Below are 18,814 nucleotides of genomic sequence, written 5' to 3'. Positions count from 1 at the left end.
GGGGGGGGGGGGGGGGGGGAGAGGCTTGGGAAAGGGTTTTTGAAATCACTGAAATTTCACATTTCCCGTTGTTGGTCCATATCCTAGATGAATATTTATGTTGAGTCATGTGATCAATTTAAAGAGAAAAATTCTTGTTAATAGTGTGTTTGTATTGGCACATATCGGCAAACATGAAAAAAAGAAAGAAAGCAAGTATTTCTTGGTGAAAATATATTTCACAGATACAAGCATTTCTAGTTTGATGTTTTAATTAAGGGCAAACTTTTGTCAATTTCACTGTGTCAGGTAATACCTGTTTCTTTGGTTTGGCATTATAATTGATGTAGGACAATAGAGGGTTGCAGAAGATAGGGAAGTTTAGCCGTAATATAGATGCTTATGATCACAGAATGTGCGTTGAAACATGGAAAAAAATGAGAGGATTTGATGGGTAGTTTATTGGTATGGCGTGGAGGACTTTGAGGATGTATAGTTCAAGGATTCAGGATCTTTCAGGAAGCAGATCAGACATACTTCCGATTTTTTTTTGTTTTTGAAACTGGTAATGTTGTATTCTTCTACCTTCAAAAGAGTAACAGAAGAAGAGAATAAGGGAGAAACTACTTACAGAGAGCCTAACAGATCTACAAGCTATAATTCCTCTACATCTGTTTCTTTACACCAAAAAAAGAAAGACACAATACAATTCCATTATACTTTATGATTGGAATTGGAGTTATCTTCAAAACATATACTATTTCTCTCTTTCGACACAGTCCACCATATGCAATGTGGAATGATTTTCCATCATCTCTTCGGGCACTTGCTTCCACCTCTTCTAATCTAGCAGCTCAGAAGATATGCAGTGTGCTTAAGCATGGTCCATTTTGTGTCTGAGAGTCAGAAATGAACTCCATAACTGAGCAGTGACATCTACTGTTATAGTTTCAACGTTATGTCCATTAAAGTTTTTATCCATTCTTCTTGTAAGAAGAACTACAACGGTTATTTTGGCCATTTGAATCTGTAAATAAGACTGCCAGCATAACCTATTGTGCTGATGATATGTAGAATGTTACCTTCCTAATTTTTTTTATCCATTCAGATACAGTTGTTGGGTGGTAGAAAATTTGCCACATTTGCGGTTTTATTGGGACAATGTCATCACCTGAAAGAAATAACATAAATTGAAAGAAGCTAACTGATGTCCCTACGGTTTTGATTAGCAAAGAAGTGAGGATTTTCTGCGAAGGTCAAGATAATAGTTAAAATCCATTCAAGGAGTGTGTGCTAGCAATGTAAGCCATGTTTGATAATGTAAGAGATGGGAACTTGTTAAATATGCCTGATGTTTGATATCCAAAGATTACAGAAAAAAACAGTAAACAGGGATCTGTGGGTGGTTGAGGCAGTCCAATTCCTTTTATCTTCCCCTTGCTAATTTAGAAGAGATTTCTGATCCATTAGAATTGAAATTACATCATTCTACTTCTTCCCTTCCGTCGACTGTTGTAAGACTCTTCAAAATTTAGTTTGTCTTGCTAATGCATGTCATAACATTGAAGAGATCCTCATATATAAATAAACTTTGGGCTAACGACTGTATAGGCATAAGAAATAATGGAGTAGTTTTTGTCATGTCTAAACTTTCAGTTCAACTTTAAGGTGTACCCTCCCTAAAGAAGAAAAGAGCAAAAGGAATATAAGGACCATAGCTGTATACTTACCATTCTCAAGAAAAAAGAAGTATGACCATAGTGGTAAGGGCCCTCCACCTCAAAGCATAACATTGTGGTTTCAAGTCATTAAAGGAGCAAAACTGGCAATGTGGTTTCAAGTCATTAAAGGAGCAAAATTGGCAATGCCACTTTTGGGCTCATGGGTAGGGGGTTTGGAGACATGGGGGTTTCAATATGCAACTGCTCACCAACCAAAATAAGAAAAGCATTAAAAAAACCAAAAAGAATATTTTGTCGCCCATCTGTGACATCTACTTGCTAAAAGGTCCTTTTATTTTTGTTATTTTGCGAGAAACTTCTAATGAGCATCCTGGACACTTACTACTATGATTTGTCCCTTTCCTTTGAGAATCTTCTTTTCATCTAATTGTTTCTGTTTTGGTAAGTCTTTCCTTGCTTTGTTTTATAATTTCATTTCAGTGTGGATTTTAGTTCACAATGGGAAAGAGGGAAATCATCAAAGTTCAGCATAAATGCTGCTGTGACGAGCAAAGGTTTATTTTACACTTAAAGCTCTTGTCATCCATGTGTGATTTTCTGTGGTTGCTAATTTCCTCTTCCTTTATCCTATATTGTGACAGAATACTTGTTGGATGGAGCGCTAGAAAATACTCAGCTCCCGAAGGGTGTTTGCTGGTCTGTTCATAAATTTGGTGGTACCTGTGTGGGAACACCTGAAAGAATTGGGAATGTAGCTGAGATAATAACTGCTGATCAATCGGAGAGAAAGTTGGTAGTGGTATCTGCAATGTCAAAAGTAACTGACATGATGTATGATCTGATTTACAAGGCACAGTCTCGAGATGACTCGTATATAACAGCACTTGATGCTGTTAGAGAGAAACATAAATTAGCAGCTGTTGATCTACTTGATGGAGACGACCTAGCTAGTTTCTTATCTAAACTGCAAGATGACGTGAACAACCTTAAATCCATGCTCCGTGCAATATATATTGGTATGCCTGTTTTTCCCGTTTGTTTGCCTGATATCTAGGGGGGGTTGTGGGGGGTGGGGTGGGGGAGCTTCTTGACGCTTCTTTGCTCAAACCGAGTAAACACCATTGCAAATTTGTAGTTCTACAAAGGATGATGTAAAAGAAAAATAATCTAGAGTACTCTAATCCCCATTCCCTTAATTGGAAGCATATTGCGGTGCAATAATTATGGTTTTCCTTCAGTCTCTGGTTATCATACTGGGTTGTTGCTTTAGTCTTTTGTTTTTGCTAGAACTGAATTGGTCCCTAATTGGAGTTCCTTTGATTGACCTGCCCCCCCTTTTAACTTTACAGCTTACTTGTTTTGCAGCTGGTCATGCAACAGAGTCTTTTTCCGATTTTGTAGTAGGGCATGGAGAGTTGTGGTCTGCACATTTGCTGTCATCTGCTGTCAGAAAGGTGGGTTTCTTGTAGATTTTGTTCAATCTTACATAGCTAATTAGTTCTTCTGGTTATGAAATTAAAATCACCCCACATCTTGGCTCTACCTTTTAAATTTATACTTGCAGAATGGTGTAGAGTGTAAGTGGATGGACACAAGGGAAGTGCTTGTTGTGAACCCGACAAGTTCTAACCAAGTTGATCCAGATTATTTGATGTCAGAGGAGAGACTTGAGAAATGGTACTCCAAAAATCCATCTAAAACGATCATTGCAACGGGCTTTATAGCTACCACGCCACAGAATATTCCCACTACTTTGAAGAGAGATGGTAGTGATTTCTCCGCTGCTATAATGGGGGCTCTTTTAAAAGCACATCAAGTTACAATCTGGACAGATGTTGATGGAGTATATAGTGCAGATCCAAGAAAAGGTTCGTCTATGCTCATTCAATGCCTTTTCCAACTTGATGCCTTTCTGGACTTTCATGAGCCAAATTTCATCATGTATTTATCATTGATGTGGATGTTTTCCAACTAAATGATGCCTCATTTGCAGTTAGTGAGGCAGTTATTCTGAAGACATTGTCGTATCAAGAGGCGTGGGAAATGGTGAAGTCATGACATTCTCTGCAGTTTCTGAATTTAGTATGGCCTCTTATGCCCCTTTGTAACAGCAAAATTTCTTATTTTTTCTGCAGTCGTATTTCGGTGCCAATGTCTTACATCCTCGAACAATTGTTCCAGTGATGCAATACGACATTCCAATAGTTATAAAAAATATTTTCAACCTTTCTGCACCTGGAACAATGATCTGCCGATCTTCTGGAAATGAATACCAAGATGGACAAAAATTGGAATCCCTTGTCAAAGGATTTGCAACAATTGACAATGTAGCCCTTGTGAATGTTGAGGGGTAAGGCTGCGCTTGATTCAGGAGTAGTCAATGTACGATTTGCTTATTTTACATGATGCTTATTACCCTTTTTCAGAACCGGAATGGCTGGTGTTCCTGGTACTGCTAGCGCCATTTTTAGTGCAGTAAAAGATGTTGGTGCTAATGTAATCATGATATCCCAGGTATATTAATCCACTGATTCCTGTTTTAGTTATTACTATTATGATTACAAGTACTTTAATTGGCAGCTATATTGCAGGCTAGCAGTGAGCATTCAGTGTGCTTTGCTGTGCCTGAGAAAGAGGTGAAAGCCGTTGCGGATGTTTTGGAGTCTAGGTTTGGTCAGGCTTTGAGTGCCGGACGTCTTTCTCAGGTATTATGCTTTCCTGATTGCGTTTGAGAAGTTACCAGTGTTGTCAATCCAATTGTAATAGAAAGGGAAAAACGGGGCGTTCAGTTCTTGGGACCATCTTTAGTTAATGCATTTTGCATCAACTGCACCTTCCATATCCTGGTTAAGGTTTTAATTTGAGCCCTGTTATGTGATAAAGGGCCCCTTCTCTTTTTATCTTTTAACTTGTTCATTTAGATGTTTGTACAAGACCAGTTAGATGAAAAAAGAGAATTCACAGTAAAGATGATGTGTGACAGAGCTTCAATAGGTCTTTTCTTGAAGAATATAATCCTGTTCTCATGTGGTTGCTAGATATGCATTGTGCAGCACGGAGAGCCTTGATTTGATCAGAAAGAGAAAAAGTATTGTCATAATTGGATTGAGCAGGGTACACCATATTGGACAAGTTATGATGAATGATAGACAGATTGGATATTTGTGGCATTGGGTTCTAGGTTTCACTAACTTGAATAATTTAAAAATCAGCTCAAGATAGCCTAAAAATTGTTAAGGCTATCAAAATCTAGGTCTAGTAGATGCAAACAGAAAAGAGGAAAACCTGAAACAACAGCTTTTAGATACCCCTGATCAACAGTGACATAAGCACTGACTTGGTCTTACTTGAGGCGTCTTTCTTCTCTAGGGAGGATAATAAAACTGGCCAACCAATTGGAAACAAGCTAAGAAATTATGGATATGGAGGCTTAACACTGCATAAATGAGAGGAGAGTAGGATAAGCCTGAAACATCTATATTTTGTCTGGGCTGATTAAACTGATTACGGGCATCCCAATTCACAAGTATAGTCACACTGCAGAGCTACTCTGATTTAATTACGGGCATCCCAATTCACAAGTATAGTCACACTGCAGAGCTACTCTGACTTATAAATATTTTACAAACCAGACATTATAGAAACTAATTTTACCTATAATGCTGCTGCTAAACAAATTCCCACTGTTCAAAGCAATGATTATAGATCAAAAAGGACTTGGACCAGATTTTGCAATTTATGGTTTCAATATGTAGGGTTTCTTTGACCTTTGGATTCAGCTTCGATAAACAGTGTGATTAGCGAAGTGTGTTGGTGTTTTTTTGGGATTTTTCTTCTGTCTTTAGATTCTATCAACTTATCATATCCACTTCTTTTAGTCGCTTCACAAGTTGCAATATTATAATACTATAGCTACCTGATTAAGGGTACTTTTAAAACAACCTGATATTACTTTAAATTCTTCTCAGATTGCAGTAATTCCGAACTGTAGCATTTTGGCAGCTGTTGGTCAGAGAATGGCTAGCACTCCTGGAGTTAGTGCTACACTTTTCACTGCACTTGCAAAGGTTTGACAATTTTCTACCCTTGTATATAAATTTTTTTTCGGTATGTGACTATGTATGTGGCTATATCTCGTGAAAACAACAGTAGCACAAACATAATGTCAAGGGCATTCATACAATGCAACCGCTACAATATGAATAATGTAATCATATTTTATCCTGGTAATTTTTCTGAATGTCAGTCTTCAAAAGTAGCATTTTAATGCAGGCTAATATCAACATCCGTGCTATAGCTCAAGGTTGCACAGAGTACAACATTACAGTAGTTGTTAAGCGAGAAGATTGTGTAAGAGCCTTACGTGCTGTGCACTCAAAATTTTATTTGTCAAGAACAATAATTGCTGTGGGCATTGTTGGACCTGGATTGATTGGAGGCACATTGCTTGACCAATTAAAGGATCAGGTTGTCAATTCAACCTTTTGTTAATTTGATCTTTCCTATTTTGCTCCGACTTCTCCAATTGAAATTTAGTAGTTATTTTTTAATCTGTGATTATCGTTTCTTTTATAAAATATTAATATCCATGACTGTTTCTAGAATATAGTTTGATTTTCCCTCCATGCCCCCTCAGTAATATTTTGAGTCTCTTCAGAATTTTGAATGCTGATCTTAGGAACATAGCCCATAATCATCATCAGTGGAAGGCCAAGTCCAATTTCACATTTCTATCTATTCGTTGCACTTGTAAAAAGCTCTGAACAAGAGATGTTTCTTTCAGATTTGATTAGCAATTAAAACAATACAATAGAATGATTTCTAACCTTCTGCAACTGAAATTTTACATTCCTTTTGCAACTTTGTTTTTAAATTTCAATTTTGACATGATTTCCTTTGATTGATGTTGGCTGTTAATTTCTGATCATGTCTCGTTTAGAGTCTCCTTGTTCTTTGATCACTCTTTTCCTCTCCCTTTTTGGCCATGGAGTTTCCTTTTGTTGCTAGTGGTTTACAAACATTTTCTATGCTGATTTTTATTCATAATTTTAGTGACTTCAGTGATGTTTGCTATATTTATTGCTTTATTAACTTTCTGTATATATAAAGTTGTTCCCTTTTCCCTATCCATTAAATTTCTAAAGATCTAATCTAGTTGAGACTTTCAGCATTTCCAAGCTGCAGGTCATTTTGCTTCTTAAAAAAACTTTCTTGTTGGAGTAATTTACTTCTTCTCATTTCTACATGTGCTGGAAGATGTGATTAACTGTTTCAATTTTTAAACACTACACAACATCAACTAACAAGTCAGACTTGAAGAGAGTCAAGACTTTATTCTAAACTTTGTCTATGTAAGCTTCTGTCTGATAAGGTTGTTTGCTTGTAAGGTTGTTTCAAATGCTGTTCTTCTGTTTGAGGAACATATTTTAAACAGGTTATGCGCACGTCAGCCCCCATTTTTAAATTAATAATATCTTTTCATAAACCATCCTGCTAGACTTAAGCCGTGGCCAACAAATTGTTATTGTTTGTTTTATCTTTTCCCCCTTGTTTACTCCTGAAAAAGAAATAAGTAGGATACAAGAGAAGCGAGTAAAACACATAAGAACTAGCATATGTAAAAAGAAACACGTATCAGGATATGAAGGCCAATTATGCATACCTATTATACATGTTTTCCTGTTTATTGCTTATTATTTTCTTCTTTTTCTGAATGGTCTCTCTCTGCAATGCTACAGTTCCAGTAAGGATATTCTAGTGATCTGGTCCACTTGCTGTGGTTGTTAGTATGTCTGGAAGTGGACCTGAACCAGTGTATATTTTGTGTTTGATGTCACTTGCACCTTTTTTTTCCAAAGCTTAGTTTTTCGGCAGGATTGCTGAATTGCAGTAAAAAAAAAAAGAACAAATAAACATATAAAGCAATGGAGCCATCATAGTATTTTTTTTCTGTTGGGAATGTTGTTTGACATTTATTGAGGACACATCAGAATATTGTATATGACTTGCTTCAAAGGTTAGAACTTTTGTGGAAGACAATATGGCATGCATAGGAACACCTTTCATTATCCTCCGACTAGTTGAATACTGAGGATATATCTGCAAGCCTGCATATCTGTTCAAGTTTTAACACCTGGTCTTTCTCCCAGTAGCTTAGAATTATATTGGATTAAATTGATTGTGCTTTTTTGTGCATCAGTGCTGTGAATGCACCACTCAGGTTCTTGAGGAATACAAAACTAGAGTACTAATTAACCGGTTAATTTCTTCTGTAATTTGTGGTAAGTTTTCCAGGAAAATTTGGTTAAAAGCGCTTCACAATTTTCTTTCTTTGGCAGACAGCTGTCTTAAAGGAGAAATTTAACATTGACTTACGTGTGATGGGTATAACTGGAACGAGGACAATGCTACTGAGCGAGTCGTAAGTCTTGAAAGTCATATGTTCTTTTACATGCTCACTGATGTATGTCATGCTTCTAATATGGCCTTAGGCCCAGCTTCGACGTTGGAAAATAACACTTAAAATGATTTAAAGATGAAAGAGCAGCACATTTAAGCATGCTGCAAATAGCAACCTGATTGATGAACTAAATAGAACTAAGTCGTTTTGACGATTGAATTTGATGATGTAATGGTTAATTAAAAATATGTACATCTACTTATCTGCAGTGAATCCTCCAAGAGAAGTTTTATTATGATTTGGTTTTGCATGACAGTTTGTAAGTCTTGCTTGCTGAATAACGGAAGTCAAATTTGGAAATTTGTATTGTTTCAGTAAAATAATAATGTGATTTATACTAAATCAAAGGGGATAAGTATAGTCTTGTAAATCTCCTTCCATCTTATCCTTCACTAGGAAAAGGGAATAAGGAAAATAGTTTGAATGGCTTATTAAAAAGAACAAGAAAAAAGGTTTGAATGTTAATTTGGTTAGAAATACTTTTAAGATAATTGAGTTGATGTCAAATACAAGGGAGTTTATTGAAGAATTATCAACAAAGAAAATACAAACTTAGTTTCTGATGGCACTTCAAATGCTTGGCTGGCTTATTGTAACTTCAAATGCTTGGCTGGCTTATTGTAACTGCTGACATATAGTCTATTGATAATATTAAATGCTCTTTAGGAGTACGATGCTAAGGCATTCTTGTCAATGTTGACAGGGGTATTGACTTGTCAAGATGGAGACAGCTGCTAAGTGTAAAAGGAGAAATGGCCGACATGAATAAGTTTGTTCACCATGTACGTGGCAATCATTTTATTCCAAACACTGTAATGGTGGATTGCACTGCAGACTCTGATGTCGCAAGCCACTACTTTGGCTGGTTGCATAGAGGAATACATGTTGTCACCCCGAATAAAAAGGCTAATTCAGGACCACTAGACCAGGTAACTAAGTACTTTTGTATTGCCCACTTTCTGGAAATAGAACCTCATCTTTTCACCATTTTGTGGTAATATTTTTGCTTTCCCCTTCTTTGCACTCAATCATAGAGGGGAAGAGATGACGATTTTTGAAAGTGTTGTATTTCTATCTTTTGCTGAAAATTATGAAATAGTTGAGAATGGATCTTCTCATCCCTGTTATTGCATTTTTCTTTCCATAAATTGCTTCCAGTACTTGAAGCTGAGAGCTCTACAGCGGCAATCATACACTCATTACTTCTATGAAGCTACTGTTGGAGCTGGTCTACCAATCATTAGCACCTTACGTGGACTTCTTGAAACTGGGGACAAGATCTTGCGGATTGAGGGCATTTTTAGGTTTGTATCATTGTGATTTGGACTTGTTGCAAAATTCTAAATATTGAAGTGCTACTGATAAGGTGACTCATGCTTCACTACCTCATGCACTATGGGAAATAAAATTTGTTATTTTGGTTTCCTCGTATTCAGTTCATTTCTCTTGTTTTTGCAGTGGAACTTTGAGTTACATATTCAATAACTTTACGGGCTCAAGGGCGTTCAGCCAAGTTGTGAAGGAGGCGAAAGAGGCAGGTTATACTGAACCAGATCCAAGGGATGACCTGTCTGGAACAGATGTCGCCAGAAAGGTATTTTGTGATGGTTTCAAGTATTTTATTTCATTTCATTTATAGCCTAAAATAAACTACAACAACAACAATATACCCAGTGTAATACCACAAGTGAGGTCTGGGGAGGGTTGGATGTACTCAGATTCTTACCCATACCTTTGTGGGGTAGAGAGTCTGTTTCCGATATACCCTTGGTAACCTACAAAACTGATTCCTCGATTTCCATTTTCCCACTAAGTCCGTGATTAGCATTCTGCAGAAAATGACATCTTGGGATCACTACATGCCCAGAGTATAATACTCTGATTTTATCATTAAAGATGGTCACTGTATGATGAAATTCTAAGTCATGACTTTGTGTTGCATAAACCATGCTGATCGAGTTACTGTCCATATACCATTCCGGCGGATGTTGTTACTTATGCAGATTTTCCTTGTCATCCAAAACATAAGAAATTAAAATAAGTCCTGATTCCACATCGACTACTTCTATATTTTCTTATACAATGGCTTCCCTGTTCCAGGTGATAATTCTTGCTAGGGAAAGTGGGTTAGAGCTAGAGCTTTCAGATATCCCCGTTCAGAGCCTTGTGCCTGAGCCATTAAGGGTGAGTTCTTTGTTTAATCATGTGCAGCGTTAGTTAGATAGCTGTTTTTTCCCATGAAGTAATTTTTGGCTGTTTTTCCAGTCTAGTGCATCTCCCGAGGAATTTATGCAGCAGTTGCCACAATTTGATCAACAGTTGGCTGTGCAGAGGCAAGAGGCTGAAAACACTGGGGAAGTGAGTACTCTGGACTTAAATTTTAGTATTTTACAGAAACGAGCTGAATATTACAGATACTTTGTTCTGTGATGGTCATCTTGTGTTATTTACCTTTTCTATCTGATTTTCCAATTAGATTGTAATTAGGAGAAGTTAGCTCAGAATTCTTATAACGCATGTGAGAGGCATGTGCTGGATTCAATTAGTTAGTTATAACTACTTGTCCTGCCAATTTTCATTCCTTGCTATTTCAACTGGATATAAGCTGGGCTCATTTGCCTTTTGTAATCATCTTTTGGAGAATTACAGCAATCAGTGAGTTGCTACTTCTTCTATTTGGGTATTTGTTTAGGAACTGTGAATTTGTTCTTAAGAATATCACAATTTCTTCTTTTTTCTATGAGATAGTATCATTGGTGTCGGAGCCATCACCTTGGATTGGTGGAATGGGTGATCACAGTACTAGAATAGAAGAGATGAGAAGGACTATGGATGTAGTGGTGGGATCTGTGACAAAATTGGTCAGAATAGTGGGTTTCAAGGTCACGCAGGCCATGGATGAGATAAAGAAAATGATCGCTTCTATGTCAACAGGTTGACCTGCTGTACCAGAAATTAAGGAGGGGGAAAATGGAGAATTGCTTCATGTGAGGGAAATGGAGTCAGAAGGACTGAAGTAATGAGAGGGGATGATATCAGGTACCCACACAGAATTATCAAGTAGAATTTCCCAAATTTGATGGTTGTGGGTTGCGAGACTGGCTATACAAATGTAACCAGTTCTTTGAAGTGGATGAGACACCAACAACTTCTCGAGTCAAATTGGCTTCTTGTAGATTCGATGGGAATGCATTGTTGTGGCATCAAACCTAGATGAAGAATCGACTTACTAGGGAATGGCCAAGTTGGGGGAGAATATGTGAAATGCTTGTACACTCTAGGTTTGGGACAGAGCTGTTTGATGACCCTTTGGGGGATTTCAAAGACCTTCGACAGGTATCATCTGTACAAGATTATGTTGATACATTTAATGAACTGTTAACTAGAGTAGAATTGACAGATGAGTGTGTTGTGAGCTGTTTCATTAGGGAATTGAAGATTGAAATTGGTTTATTGTGAAGATGTTTGCTCCTAGGTCCCTACAGAGGGATATTAGCTTTTACCAGAATCTAAGAACAAACCCTAGCCTTGCAACAACCACCACCTACAAACAAAATAGTTACCCTTTCAACCCCTCCCTACCGAGGTCAAATTACTGAAATCCATCATTTTCCTAAGCTACCACCAGCCATCTCACAACCTATAGTCCAATACCATCCCTCCCCAAGCCCAAGTTACTCACCAAAGGAATCCTTCCATACCAAAATTTTTGAGTCATACTGAAATGGAGGAAAGGAGAGCAAAGGGGTTGTGTTTCAATTGTGATAAAAAATTCACTGTTGGTCACAGGTTGGGTGTTGCTTGACAACCATTAACCCTTTTACTGTCTGTAGCAGATGGGAACAAAGTCAACAACAACAATGTGTGGAAAAGGTTAACTTGGAAATTGCAAGATGTGGTGTTTGAGTCTGATATGCTGGTTTTACCTATTGGAGGTTGTAAAATGGTGCTGGGCATACAATTTTTGATTACACTGGGGACATTGTATAGAATTTTAGGTAGCTAAACATGGAGTTTACTCTCATGGGACAGAAGGTGTCTCAGAGGTTTCCGACCTCCTACTGCTAAACCAATCCAGCAAGGCCAAATGGACAAGTTGTTGGCCAAGCCTGATGCATTATGCATGATCTCTGTGGGAGTATTGAAAGAGATAGTCCCATAGATAAATGATAGCCTCTTGATTATGATTTATGGAAGGGAAGGTAGAAGACCCTGCAACCCTTGAAGCCTTACAAATGGTGTAAGATAAGTATGAGGACCTCTTCAAAGGGCCTACTGAACTACCACCATGACCACAAGATTACACGAAGGAGGGTATTTCACCAATCAATATTAGGCATATATGCATCCTGTGATTAAGAAGGATGAGATTGAAAAGATGGTGGATGAACTGCTTGAATCAGAGTTACAAGGAATGGTATAAACCCCTATTCCTCTCCAATTGTGATGGAAAAAAAGAAGAATGGTCCACGGAGGATGTGCGTATACAACAAGGAGTTAAACAAACACACAGTGAAGGATAAATTCCCAATTCCTGTGGTAGAGGAGCTACTGGATGAGCTGCATGGTGTTAAAAACTTTTCAAAGCTGGACTTGAGTCTGGCTACCATCAAGATTTAGATGATTGAGGAAGATATTCTCAAGAATGCATTTACGACGCACCATGGACATTATGAGTTTTTGGTCATGCCATTTGGCTTAACCAACGCTCTTTCTACTTATTATAGCTTCATGAACCAGGTTTTCTCTCCTTATCTCAGGAAATTCATCTGGGTATTTTTTTGATGACATGTTGATATACTGTTCTAGCTGGAGGGATCATTTGTTGCACTTGGAAGAGCTTTTCAGGACACTGAGAGCCAATAAACTGTTCGTCAAAAAAAAGCAAGTGCGCTTTTGGGTTAACTTAAGTTTATTACTTGGGACACATAACTTCAGTGCATGGTGTTGCTATGGATGGCCAGAAGGTTAGGCTGTTCTTAGTCAGCCACAACCAACAACCATTAGAGCTTTAAGGGGGTTCCTTGGCCTCACTGGGTAGTAGAAGGTTTGTCCAGGGCCATGGGAGCTTTGCTAGACCCCTCACTGACTTACTAAAGAATTGAAGTTTCACTTTGTCTGAATCTGCCACTCATGCTTTTGACAAACTGCAATTGGCCACTACATCAGCCCTCATCGTTGTTCTTCCTGATTTCACTAAAGAGTTTGTGGTAGAGACTGATGCCTTAGGAGATGACATTGGAGCAGTGTTGGATCAAGAGGGCAAACCTATTGCTTTCTTTTTTGAAACTGGTAAATGTGAATTCCTCAGCATTAAGGACATGCTGGACACCATCCGAAAGTGTTAGATTAAAAAAAAAATAGAAAAGAAGATACTTACAGAGATCTTAATAAATCTACAGATTGATCTATATCCTTTAAACCTACTTTTTTACTCCAAAAGTAGAAAGATATTGTACAATTCCATTTAACTTTCTGGATGAAATTGGATCTAGCTTCATAACACCTCCCATTTCTCATGCATTGTGGGATGATCCTCCACCACTTCTTTTGACTTTTGCTGCCTCCTCTTTTCATCCAACAGCTAAGAAATCTGCAGTATGCTCCGGCATAGTCCAACTTGTCTTTGTTATATTGAGAAATAGAGACCAAAGTTGTGTTGTAAAAGTGCAGTGTAAAGATAGTTGACTCTTTGTTTCATTGCATAAGAAGCACCTGCAAACTATGATGGTCCCTTTTTTCTTCATAACTTCTTGTGTCAGGCATGCTTTTTTTACCACCAACCAAGTAAAGCATTTTACCTTGTTTGGGATGGACTCTTCCATAAGTTTCTCCATATTTTTGGTTGTCCTCTATTCTGTACCCTTTCCTCCATTATATAAACCCTTTTAACAGAGAATTGCCCCTCTATATGTGTTTCCATCTTAATGTATCTGGTTCAGTAGTAGTGCCATTGAAATCATCAATCCTACTTCGCAGATCGGGAACTCTATCAATCTCCCAGTCATTTAGCAATCTCCTAAAGAAAAAGTGACATCCCTGTACACTCCATGTATCATAAATGGTGCCATCTGGGTTGTTGCTTAGAATAAACAGGTTCGGGAAGATCTCCATTAATATGGACTTTGCTCCTTCCAAGCATCCTTCCTGAATTTTATTCTTTTCCCATGTCCAACTATCTTCTGCAAGTTCCTTTCCAATTTGGGCCATAGGGCTCTAATGGTCTTCCAGACTCCAACCCCATAAGTATCAGTGCTCACATTGGTACACTATGGGTTGAGTTCACCAAAGTTGTGTCTAATCACCTCCCTCCATAATGCATGATCCTCCCTATTGTATCTCCAGAGCCATTTCATCAATAGACTATTGTTCCGTGCTCTCAGATTGTGATGCCCAAACCACCTTGCTCTCTACTGTGCATTGTTGTCTGCCAATTGACTAGTTTGTATCATTTGCCCTCTTTACATCCATGCCACAAAAAATCCCTCCCAAGTCTGTCCATCTTTTTCATAACTTTGGGAGGTATGGGAAATGTAGACATTACATGCGTAGAAAGTGTATCAAGTACAAAGTGTATAAGGACGAGCCTCCCTTCTAGTGATGTGTACTGTGCCTTCCACATAGCCAATCTTTTTTCAATTTACTCTATTATTTCATCCCAAATTTTGCCTGCTTTGTGTTCACTGCCTGAGGCATACCAAGGTATGTAGTAGGTATATTTTCAACTATTCACCCTAAAATGATTGCAAGATTTTGGATGTTTAGCACCTCCTTTATAGGAAACAAACTGGTTTTCCCCGGTTAACTTTCAAGCCAGGAGAAGCTTAAAAAATAGTTAAAAATCATTGTGATGTAACCTATTTGCTCAACTTTAGCTCACAAAAGAGCACTGTGTCATCTGTATAATGTAGGCGACATACCTCCATTATTTTATATTTTTGAAAATTAAACATACCTCCATTATTTCCCCTATGCTATCTCCTATCTCAAACCTATTAATCCATCTATTATATAATGCTATCCTAATCAGGCAATCAAATCCCTCCATTGCTAGTATGAAGTATAAACTGGATAGGAGACAGAGTCACCTTGTCTAAGACCACTTTCAGAACCAAAAAAACCTACAGGTTCACCATTCACCAAAACAGAGAACTTGACAGTTCAAATGCAAAAATCAATCCATTTCTCACCAAATCCCATTTGTTTGAGAGTATTCAACAAGAATCTCTAGTTGACATGATTATAAGCTTTTTCTATTGCTAGCTTACACATGACACCTGCTTCTGCCCCTTTTAAGTCTTGAGTCCACACACTCACTAGCAATTAGGGCTACATTCGTGATTTGTCTTCCTTTTATAAATGCCATCTGATGCTTGTAAACTAAATTGTTAACCAGCTCCTCGAGTCTCGCCAATTTTTTTTTTTTTGTGAGAAGGTAATGATTTGTATTTCTATTTCCAAATAATCAAAACCTGCCATGACATGTTACAGATTCCTAATTACAGATTAAAGAGAGTATAACAGAAGATCTTCAATCCTATGACAAAAATTACAGGGATCCTAAGATATTCATAACTGATTTTAGATTTTCCATATACTCCTGTTTACACCAAAATGAAACAACACAAGACAATTCATTTTCATCTTCTGAATAGTGTTGCTCTTGTTCTGATGACATCTAAGGTTCCTTTCTTTCCATGTTGACCACCAAATACAAGCTGGGATGATTTTCCATCTCTCCCTGTGACCAGAGATGTTGGAATAGCTACTCCATATCTTCAGGGTTTGAGTTACTCTCCTTGGCATCACCCAATTCAATCCCTTTTTATTGATGAAAAGGTCCCACAGTTGGTTGGTTATCCTACAGTGAAGAAATAGGTGAGTCACAGTCTCAGCCTTTTCCCCACATAGGAAACATCTAGGGTTCAATTCGATACCCCTCTTCATGAGATTTTTCTGAGTCAAAACAGCCTGTTTAGCTAGTAGCCAAGTAAAACAAGACACTTTATAGGGTATTTTGGCTTTCCAAATCATTTTCCAGGGCCATCTATTAATTTGGTTATTGAAAGGGTTGAACTTTTTGTAAGCCCCCTTGACACTGAATCTTCCTTACTTGTGATCCTTCCATTCCAGGCAGTCTTGGACGTTGTTTCCTCCTCTAAATTGTTCTAGAGTTCTGTAGAATTCTACTACTCTCTGGATCTCCCAATCATTGAAAGGTCTTCTAAAGCTCAGATACCGTCCTTGGTTGGACCAAACCTCTGCCATAGTAGCCCTCTGTTGTTGGTTGAGGATGAACACATCAGGGAAAAGTGTTTTTAAGGGACCTAGTTCCAGCTAGTTATCTTCCCAAAATGAGGCATTCACACCATTTCCAATTTTGATTTTGCAATTCCCTCTAAGTTTTGGCCATAGGTTCCTTATGGTTCTCCAAAGGCTAGTTCCATATGTGTTGGTCACCATGCTAGTTGACCAATGATCTTCCATTTCATATTTTGCCTGAATCACCTCCTTCTATAAAGCTTGTTCATTGGAGGCTAGTCTCCAGAGCCATTTCATTAGTAGACATTGGTTCTGAGTCTTCAATTTTCTCAGCCTTAGACCTTTAACTTGTTTATTCCCAATCAAGGCTGCCCATTTAACCAGGTGAAAATTTTTTTTCTCGTTGTTGCCTTCCCATAGAAAGTTCCTTCTTAGAGCATCCAATCTATCAATTACTCCATCAGGGATAGGAAAAAAAGCACATCATATAACTAGGCAGACACTATTAATAAGTGTTAGTCTCCCCCCAGGGAAAGGTATTGGCTCTTCCAATTCACTAATCTTCTTTCACACTTTTCGATAATCCCATTCCAAATACCTAAAGACCTGCTATTTGCTCCAAGAGGCATTCCCAGATAAGTTAGTAGGGAGGTCACCAATTCTTCCACCAAGGGTCCTAGCCAGAGAGGATAAATCAGGAACTACATTAACTGGATATAAGAAGCTCTTGTTCCAATTTATATGAAGTCCTGATATAGCTTCAAAGAGAATAAAAGTCACCCTCAGCATCCTGAGTTGTTCTTTATTGGCATCACAAAATATGAGAGTATCATCTGCGTATTGTAAATGGATGATCTCCAGTTCACATCCCACTCTATTTGATATTTTGAATCCCTTTAACCAAAGCTTCTCTCGAGTAGTTTTCAGCATTTCACTTAGCCCTTCCATTGCAATGATGAATAGAAAAGGTGATAGAAGGTCACCTTGCCTTAGGCCTCTTTGAGCAGAGAAGAAGCTTGTAGGGGAGCCATTGATAAGAATTGAGTATTTGACAGTTTGAATGCAGAATTTCATCCATCTTAGCCATCTACCACCAAAACCTCTTTTATCAAGAGTTCCCCACAAATACTGCCAATTAAGGTGATCATACGCCTTCTGTATATCTAGCTTGCAGAGAATCCCTGGAGCATTGTCCATTATTTGCCTACCTTTAATGAAGGCCAGTTGTTGAGTGTCCACTAGTTTATGCATCACATTTTTGAGTCTCTCAGTAAGAAGCTTACAAATGATCTTGTAAACACTACCAATTAGGCTGATTGGTTTAAATTCAGTAAGTTCCTTTGCACCTATCTTTTTGGGGATCAAGGCAACATAAGTTGAGTTGAAGCTTTTCTCAAAAACACATGTCTCATGGAAGTTCTTAACAACATTAATTACCTCTCCTCCTATGACTTCCCAACAGTGAGTAAAGAAAGCCATGGTGTAACCATCAGGCCCAGGTGCCTTGTCTCCGGCACAAAGCTTTACGCTCTCCCATATCTCTATTTTATATATTTCCACCTATGAAACTTATAGGTCTAAAATCTTTCAACTTTGAAGCTCCAACCGTCTTTGGTATCAAGGCTATGAATGTCGCGTTGAATCTTTTCTCGAACTTATGATATTCATAAAAGTATTGGAGTGTCTTCAGGATGTCCTCATTTCGTAAGTTCCCAAAAATCCAGAAAAAAAGACATAGGGAGTCCATCCACCCCTGGTGCCTTCTCCATAGCACACAATTTAATGCTTTCTAAGATTTCATCTCTTCAAATTGTCCTTTTAGCTCCTCCTGTTCTTCTCCAGATATTGTTGTAGCTTCATGCAACATAATTCTGACCTCCACTTATCTGTCCCTGTCCCTTATACAGGTTCTTGTAGTAATTTTGAATAGCTTCTTTGATCTCTTCTGGTTCTGTCACCTCCATACCATCCACCTTCAACTTATCTATGGAGTTTACCCTTTTGTGAGCTGTAGCTATCCTATGTAAGTATTTTGTACTTTTATCTCCCTGTTTCAACCATTGTATTCTTGATCTCTGTCTCTGTCACGACCCAAAACGAGCCGCGAGTGGCACCCACACTTATCCTACTATGTGAGCGAACCAACCAATCTAAACCCCAACATTTTAACCATAATGAACAAAATACGATGCGGAATACTTAAAACTCATTAACGAAATCAATTAAATAACTTCTAAAATTTATCAATCATTATCCCCAAAATCTGGAAGTCATCACCACAAGAACATCTATCCTCAAATTACTAATCTAAGAGTATCTAAGAAGCTAAAATAAGTAAAAAGCTAGTCCATGCCGGAATTTCAAGGCATCAAGACATGAAGAGGAAGATCCAGTCCAAGCTAGAAGCAATAGCTCACCCTGAAATCTGGCT

At 38.0% G+C, this 18,814-nt stretch overlaps 1 protein-coding gene across 2 annotated transcripts in view; it reads left to right on the top strand.

The window, feature by feature from the left end:
* The window catches only part of LOC107004589 (bifunctional aspartokinase/homoserine dehydrogenase, chloroplastic-like), a 30,574-nt gene that overhangs the window by 871 nt on the left and 10,889 nt on the right, over positions 1 to 18,814 (top strand). The window contains exons 2-17 of one of the 2 annotated variants that reach the window (XM_015202846.2): positions 2,154 to 2,215; positions 2,303 to 2,677; positions 3,027 to 3,115; positions 3,226 to 3,529; positions 3,655 to 3,707; positions 3,797 to 4,011; positions 4,088 to 4,175; positions 4,253 to 4,366; positions 5,630 to 5,728; positions 5,934 to 6,128; positions 8,000 to 8,082; positions 8,825 to 9,050; positions 9,280 to 9,425; positions 9,580 to 9,715; positions 10,222 to 10,305; positions 10,387 to 10,479. In XM_015202846.2, the coding sequence (XP_015058332.1) occupies positions 2,154 to 2,215; positions 2,303 to 2,677; positions 3,027 to 3,115; positions 3,226 to 3,529; positions 3,655 to 3,707; positions 3,797 to 4,011; positions 4,088 to 4,175; positions 4,253 to 4,366; positions 5,630 to 5,728; positions 5,934 to 6,128; positions 8,000 to 8,082; positions 8,825 to 9,050; positions 9,280 to 9,425; positions 9,580 to 9,715; positions 10,222 to 10,305; positions 10,387 to 10,479 (2,362 nt within the window). Of the gene's footprint in view, positions 1 to 2,141; positions 2,216 to 2,302; positions 2,678 to 3,026; positions 3,116 to 3,225; positions 3,530 to 3,654; positions 3,708 to 3,796; positions 4,012 to 4,087; positions 4,176 to 4,252; positions 4,367 to 5,629; positions 5,729 to 5,933; positions 6,129 to 7,999; positions 8,083 to 8,824; positions 9,051 to 9,279; positions 9,426 to 9,579; positions 9,716 to 10,221; positions 10,306 to 10,386; positions 10,480 to 18,814 lie in introns of both variants that reach the window. The other variant, XM_015202845.2, reaches the window with a different exon arrangement.

This window comes from Solanum pennellii, chromosome 11 (assembly GCF_001406875.1).
Source record: "Solanum pennellii chromosome 11, SPENNV200".
Lineage (NCBI taxonomy): Eukaryota > Viridiplantae > Streptophyta > Magnoliopsida > Solanales > Solanaceae > Solanum > Solanum pennellii.
This window is presented reverse-complemented; position numbering and strand designations above follow the sequence as displayed.